Below are 8,140 nucleotides of genomic sequence, written 5' to 3' on the forward strand. Positions count from 1 at the left end.
TGAGCAGACAAATCGTTTGCCTCTTTAGAGTATGGAAGGTTTATTGTCTGTTTAACTTCCTTTCCATTCTGCTGTGCACACAGCAAACCCAGATCCCGGACTACGCTGAGCTGATAGTGAAATTCCTGGATGCTTTGATTGACACGTATCTGCCGGGGATCGACGAGGAGACGAGCGAGGAGTGTCTGCGTACGCCCACGTCGCCCTACCCCCCGCCGGGCCAGAGCCAGCTCAGCATCACAGCCAACCTCAATCTCTCCAACTCCATGACCTCACTGGCCACCTCCCAGCACTCCCCAGGTCTGCACACACACACAGAGAGCCAAATCTAGCCCTTCTCTTAACAGTTTTTATTCTTTCAAATTAACTAGCCGTGATGCTTTACAGTAGCCTCCATCGCAAACTAAATAGACCTTTGACCTATTTGCGTTTTGTCGTCATCATAATAATCTTCTGGCATGTTAGGTCTTTCCATTTGACCAATCAAGAGACTCAACATGCACTAACGAATACATAGAATTAAAGAGAAATATAAAGTATCCATCCATTTCCCACTGAATTCAACCTCACCTGAAAAGTTCCATCCACTATATTTAAGCAATAACGCCCAAGGGGGTGTGGTATATGGCCAATAAACAACAGCTACGGGATGTTCTTCTGCACGACGCAACACGGAGTGTCTTGATACATCCCTTAACCGTGGTATATTGGTCCTATACCACAAACCCCTGAGGTGCCTTACTGCTATTATAAACTGGTTCCCAACGTAATTAGACCAGTAAAAATAAACGTTTTGTTATACCCGTGGTATACAGTCTGATATACCACAGCTGTCAGCCAATCAGCATTCAGGGCTCGAACCACCCAGTTTATATGTAACGTTACATGGTGGGTTCACCAACTTGGTCCATGTGTACAGCTGATTCTCTCTCTAACCCTGCATGATGTTTTTAGGTCGTATTTTATTATTTAGTGTTCATCATAGACATCCCATTTCATGTTTTTGTTCACTTTTCTTTTGCCTCTTTTGATGTGCTGGATGCGGTGTAGTTTGTAGACAATCTCCAACTTTGTCCCGTTTGAGGTCCCCCAAGGTGGTGCCCCCCAAAATGATGGATACAATTAAACTATAGAGCTGCAATGGGTAAATAGTGTTTCAGCCTATAATATCTGCATTAGTGGTAACAACATATTTATGTATTGTAATGTCATACTGTGTGTCTTAACCATTTATTCAATTTTATACTTTTGGAAATGTTTCATTATTTGTTTTCTTAATTTAAGACATTTTTGTCATTTCTGCTATGCCACTATTTGGATAAAAGAATGAGCCCCGTTTTTTTCATATCACTTTTCTCATGATTTATTTCTGTCACTCCTTTGTTAAGTTGGGTTAAGTGTTGTTTTTGTTAATCATGTTGCTCTTTGTTTGTCATTCCTCTTTTTGGGTTGCCATGGACACTCACTCCTGTTTCTTTCCCACTCTGTGTCTGTGAAGCTTCTCTGCCTTGCTCTAAGTCTGCTGTTTTCGCCCCACACCACGTCCGGCCAGGTATTACAGCCCCTCCTCCCCATGCTGCTCCTCACTCCCAGGCACACGGCACAGCCTCTCAGAGGTGTGTGGGGTAGCAGAGGCCCATCACAAAGCCCAACAACACTACGAGTATTTGTGATGGAAGTTGATGTACATCATGTTTCAATGCCCATACACCGTATGTCCTGTTTGAACAAAACCAGTGGCGAACCTTGACTATAGGACCTAGGCCTTCAGAGGGACCAAAAAAATCCTCCAATACGTTGTATCAAAATCAAGATAATAAATCCAAAATCAAAGTATTTGGATTTAAATATACTTTATTAAAAGTAAATGTAATTGCTAAAATATACTTAAGTATCAAAAGTAAAAGTATAAATCATTTCAAATTCCTTATATTAAGCGAACCAGATGGCACAGTTTTCTATTTTTAATTTTATTTACAGATGGCTAGAGGCACACTCCAACACTCAGACATCATTTACAAATGAAGCATTTGTGTTTAGTGAGTCCGCTAGATCAGAGGCAGTAGGAATGACCAGGGTTTTTCTCTTGATAAGTGTGTGAATTTGATTATTTTCCTCTTCTGTTAATCAATCAAAATGTAATGAGTACTTTTGGGTGTCAGAGAAAATGTATCAATTTAAAAAGTACATAATTTTCTTTAGAAATGTAGTGAAGTAAAAGTTGTCAATTATAAATAGTGTATTACAGATGTACCCTAAAAAATGGCTTTAGTACTTTAAAGTATTTTTACTGAAGTACTTTACAATACTGGTTCTGTGTGGTGCATACATTGGATTTTTTGAAAGTATGCATCAAATTCTATGCGTAGATGGCTTGACAGAAATGGTAGCAGAAAAGGGGAATTTTGAACTTTTGTTGCACACATCCAGATGAGGCTGCATACAATTTTGTGCAATGCCACTAGAGGTGTTTTGGGCGTTAGTGTGGGAAACTACAGCTTGCACCACAAGATTTTAAACGGTCCCGCCCTTTGCAAGTCAAAATATGATTGGTTCATTCCACTGTCACTTCAAAATTATTCTCTGATACAGTTGAATGGTAGAGGCCTTATGTACAGCTTTTTAAGACTTAGCCAATGGCTGGCTGAGCTAGGTAGATTTTTCTACCCCGAGACCACCAAAGAAAATCCTGATTGGATCTTTTTTTTATCTTCACCTTTAACACTTCTCTTTCCAACACAAACTGAAGAGATGAAATCAGAAGAGAATTACATTTATTGTAAAGATTTAAATAGAAATAAAAATATTTATATTTCAAAGAATGTATATATATTTTTTATAAATCCTTAGGCCTTCCCTGATGGCCCTCATGGTTCACCACTGTTCAAAATACAGAGCAATCCTATTGCAGAAGTTGGGTCACTTAGGTCAGAAATGGTGGATTTGTTTTCAGCCATTGGTTACATGGGTTCACTGCTCCCCCTGCTGTTGGATTTGTAGCTTTACAATCCCTGTGTTTTTCACAGTATTGATAGCCATATAAAGGTAGATTACATTTAGTTTTTTAGGTAGATAACTTAAAAGCGTTTGCATTACTTTAGAATTATAGAATAGTTTGTAATGTATTAGTGTGACACATTATACCTGATGGCCTGTGTTTGGCGTGTGTCCTCCGGCAGGAATCGACAAGGAGAATGTGGAACTCTCTCCGACCACGGGTCACTGCAACAGCGGACGCACGCGCCACGGCTCTGCCAGCCAGGTGCAGAAGCAGCGCAGTGCAGGCAGCTTCAAACGGCCCAGCATCAAGAAGATCGTATGAGAGAGGCCCACCACTAGGACCCCTTACTGGGGTCGCCCACGCCAGTCATCATGCTGCACTTTTACTCCAACTCTCTTCTCTCTTTCTATCTCTCGTTCTATCTATCTTTCTCAGCCTTGAATCTCCTCAGTTTCTGTTTTTTTTTTTTTTACCCTTAACTGTCCAGTCAGCCATATTTGCTTGACGATCAAGAACTCTGAATATGATGCAGTTTTGTTTATGAAACAGTCAGTGTATAAGATGTCATTGAGAAAGAGTCTGGCGGTTATTATGTTTTGTGTATTTTTGTCACATCGGAATCCTTTTTTTAAAACAGCATAAATTGAAAGAAAGCATTAACATTGACAACACAGCAGTAAAAGTAGGGAACATTGTGTCTGAAGCCATTTTGTTGTCTTGCTTCTTTCTGGTTTTAATTTTGTTTCATAATGACAAAGTATTACGAGAAGACCATTTCTGTGATTTGCACAATTTTCTGTAATTCAACATGCTTGTACTTTTTTTTGTTGTTGTCTTTTCTAAGTGATTTTAGTAGGACATTTTTCTTCAAGTTGAGAGAGCTTTGCCAATGGGGCTGAACGACATCAAAGGACAAGCTGTAGATGCATCTCATTGGGACACATCGCCATGAAGAGGCATTGTGCCTTGGGACCCAGCGTTGAGGAAAGGGATCCCTCTCACCCACCAGAGATGCTACAGAGGGAGAGCACTACCCTGACACACACATACACCATTGTGGAGGAAATTGCTGAATACCCTAAACCCTCCTGTAGTAGCAACATCTGTGAAAAGCATGACCAACAACAGACATTAGTGGTTTACTGTGTTATTGGGGGCTGGACTATCAATTGGTCCTGTTTTGAGCTGTGTCGGGGACAATCTAATGATGGCCAAGCCATGTGTCTTTATTGATTAGTGATTGTCAAAGCTGTGGGGATTTCTGTTAGGCAGTATTTTTTATTCCCACATGAGTCAGAGAGGGCTAACTAGGCGGCAGGTTGATGTTTATTGTCATATGTCTTGTCCTAGAGGCAGAACTGAGCGATTTTCCCCTTAGAAAGCCCAGCTGTAAAGTCAAAATTGGCTATATTGTAAAAGAAAATCATGAAAACTTGGTGCTAGATTTGATGATTTTGTGGCTGTGCCAGCTAGTGACCACTGTGGGGCTGCCTCTAGAACTAGATTTGTGATGGGAAAACCGCTAACCTGCCAGGTGGGCCACTCTGGTGTTGGAGGACAGCAGCCCTTCAGATTTCAGAGCTTTCGCTTTTAATCAGCACCCTATTCACGTTTTATATCACTATGTCAAGGAAAGTAAAGGAGGAAAATTTCGAAAACGGGAATAGATATTGTCCTATGTCGGAAATTTGGATTGGACATTTGAAATTATCCTTAGCTTTGAGATTTGAAATATATCTATAGTGGTAGTCTTTCTCAGTAATAATTGTTTCATTCTTGCCCCAATTTACTGTAAACTCATACAAACCATAAACTTGGGAGGTTGTTTTGTTCATTGTGTGCCTTTTCTAGGGTTTTCAGATGTTTATAATGAAATGAGAAATGAAAGAATTGCTTCATACAGCATTAAAGGTATTGTAGATGGTTACTCTGCATAAATGTATATTTATATATACAGTTGAGTATTGTAAACAATATCTTATGAATGACAAGCATACAGGCATTATTAATCTGCTGCCTGGTAATTGCCTTGTATGGTTAAATATTTATGTAAAACATTAACATTCGGTACCTCTTGTGAAAACAAGTATTCACACACAAATTCCATGACACTCGGGACCAGATTTGCTGAGTGAGTGCATGTGCAAATGTTGCACCTGTTTTGTCAAGAGTGAATGATATTGAAGTCAGAACAGTGATGGCTTTTATGTTTGTTTTTATCTATGTTTTAGGGAAATTGGTGCCAATTATGTTCTGGTTCAAAAGCTTTAGTAAATCTGTCCCTGTTTATGATGTAAATAGTACAATAAGGTATTTGTTATATAGTAATTACAATGACAGAGTTGTGATTTGTTTTAGTGAGCTTTGAATTTTATCATTGCAAAAGTCTGATTTAATTCGAAATATGGATTAATTAAACTATGGTTGTAATTAATCACCTCGACACACACCTGCTGAATAGTGTTCTCCATGTTTAAAATCAGCATAAGAAAATAATGCCAAAAAATAACTTTGCGGGATTGAGACTGTCTGTTCGCAGATAGAACTGTGTGTATTGGGAGTACAGCTGTACAGGGTGTTATTGGCCCTTTTGCCATTGTCTTCCCCTCATTAGTCCATAGTGTGGCATGTGTAAAGGTTTAGGCAGACGGGGGTCAGTTCCATGATGCAGTGCGGCAGGTCCTGGGATGCTGCACCAAAGACTGGCAAATCTGTTCGGTAGTTTTATGATTGTTGACTTCCTCTCAGCCTTTGCAGTCCAGTAGGCCTTGCATAGATAGACGTGTGGCAAACAGAGACGTTCCTTTCTCTAACGACATGGTGCAGTTTGTTAGGCAGCAGAGGAGTCACACCATTCAATTTCCTTGTGGAGCCTGGTTCCTAAATTCTGCTGTTTGAGGTTGTGTACCAAGAAACCAACCAGTGCCATACATGGAGTCTCTCTGAAGTCATGGTTGTTTCGGAAGCTTGTGCCAACTCCTTCAGAGTTTTTCGTAAGTGTGCTTGTTAACATTGATGTTAATCCTGGGGTCAAACACAATTCCATTAGACATTTATGACTTGCTTTTGCGAAGGCCAGCGTGTGCATTAAGTGAATTATGTAATCTGAGTAGGAGTCGGTGTATAGAGATGGGGGAAGGGAGGATATGAAAACTGACAGTTTTAGTTTTTCACCTACATCCAGACATTTTAACAATCAACAACTTTGCTCAACCCTACATTTATTTTCTTATTCTATTAATCTGGTTTAGATTGGACATGATGACCACAAGAAAATGAACAATGTGCACACTTAGTTTTTTCCAAAATCAAAGTGTGTTGGTGCTGTTGAGAGGTAATGAACCGTGTGTAATGAAGTTGATTCCAAATGCCTAGATTTTGTTTACAAATGTTAATATACTTGAATCAGGAGGCTATATGTCGAGAAGAAGCAGTTCCTCATCATGGAAAGGGAAAAAAAACAAGTTTTTAGAAGTCAAATGGAACAAGTTTACCAAACACAACATTTCAAAAGATGAAAGGAAACCAAAGTTTAGGAACTGCAATATAGTACACACACAAACTCGGAAACTACTGTGTTTGATAAACAGTCCTCTGAGAGAAGTCTAATGTACTAATCCACAACTTAGTTTGCTTTCATATGGGGGTGAGAGATGATTCAAGTAGTGAAAGAGCGATGGAACAAGCTATGAATCAATGCAAACCATAATGTTTTCTTTTTGTATGTGCTTTTTGTACAGTTAACGATAATTATAACCACAGCATTCTTCATAATGTGCTATGATGTGTGTATTGTAAAAAAAACTTTTTATTTAGTTCTGGCCTCATCAGACTTTAGGAACTACAGATCTCTTTTTCTAGCTCATATGATTTGAAGGATAAACCCAACCAACTGATTTTATTTGTATTTATTTTACAGTGTAAACCAGACAGAGCACACTTTGTATATTCAATGGATCCCTCTTTCTCAGTGTCTCTTCATAAAGGGTAGGCCAGAGGGAATGTGTTTGCCTTGCTTTTACGGCATGGAAATGTGCCACTTTAAAGAACTGAAAAGAATTGTCCTAATTTGAGTGAATTGAACATTTGTCTGTTCATGTGAAATTGAAAATGGTCACTTGAAGGCTCTAAAATGTACTAGCAGTAGCTCAGGAGAGACAGTATTATAGATAGCAGTTAACCACTTGGTTCAATGCAAGGATAAAACAATGTCAAAATAGCTTTTCTCCTCAAACATTGCTTTAATATACAGTAATGGACAATTGGTCTTCCTTTTAAGATGGTAAAGCATAGAAATGATAGCTGAAAAGTTTTGGATGCAGAGCACCCTACCACCTGTTATCACACCATTTAACAGACAAAAGTATTGGGAGCAGAAACTGTCTCCGAAAGGTCGACTGAACTCTCTGTAAATGTATTGTAGGTTTTCATAATTCTCAACTGAAGTCAATTGTGTCTTGCACTAGTGTGATATCTCCTAATTTGGCACACATCTCAAGGTTATGCAAAATATGTTTAACCATTGGCCACTGTTTTACTGTTTCTTTCCCTCATGTTTTATGCAGTAAGCTCCACCTCTGTAAATAATTTTGTGTAAAAATTGATAAAGGTATATTTACTACACTGTAAATACATGTGATGATATATTGTATTATTTAGCTTTTTGTAAAGCAGTTAGTTGCTGTACATGTAAAACATACAAATTTAATGATTCTAGTGTTAGTAATGATAACCTCTCTCATGTCACTGCATTGTGTCATTAAATATATTGAGGAAAATAAAGGTTTAAATCGAGGATATAGATGACTGTGTACTCTAAAACCTCCACTGTATGATCGGTTGCTGTCCTCATCTGACATTTACAGATGTTGCCCTAATAAATAATTTCTGTCCAAACTTTGGCTGCTGGTGTCAAACTTGTAGATCATAGCATTTGTGTGCTTTTGATGGTTGTTGAATGTATTATTAAAAAAATTACTAACCTCTACCTCTGCACCTCATTGTCATTAATAGTAAAATAAAAGGTGTAGACTACCTGCCACACCGCCATTATGCTCATCTGCATGCGCATGAAACCGGCCGTCACTAGTTACCACAGCCACAAAAAAAAGAATTATTACTAAAACCCAACCCCTCTAT

At 38.7% G+C, this 8,140-nt stretch overlaps 1 protein-coding gene across 5 annotated transcripts in view; it reads left to right on the forward strand.

Moving 5' to 3' along the window:
• LOC135550500 (neurofibromin) overlaps positions 1-7,988 on the forward strand; it is an 80,144-nt gene extending 72,156 nt beyond the window's left edge. For 2 of the 5 annotated variants that reach the window (XM_064981375.1, XM_064981376.1), the window contains 3 exons: positions 84-300; positions 1,499-1,616; positions 3,180-7,988. In XM_064981375.1, the coding sequence (XP_064837447.1) occupies positions 84-300; positions 1,499-1,616; positions 3,180-3,339 (495 nt within the window). In that variant the 3' untranslated portion in view covers positions 3,340-7,988. The remainder of the gene's footprint in view (positions 1-83; positions 301-1,498; positions 1,617-3,179) is intronic. The other 3 variants (XM_064981379.1, XM_064981380.1, XM_064981377.1) reach the window with 2 other exon arrangements.
• The last annotated feature ends 152 nt before the right edge of the window (positions 7,989-8,140 follow it).

This window comes from Oncorhynchus masou, chromosome 12, assembly GCF_036934945.1.
Source record: "Oncorhynchus masou masou isolate Uvic2021 chromosome 12, UVic_Omas_1.1, whole genome shotgun sequence".
In the NCBI taxonomy this organism is placed as follows: domain Eukaryota; kingdom Metazoa; phylum Chordata; class Actinopteri; order Salmoniformes; family Salmonidae; genus Oncorhynchus; species Oncorhynchus masou.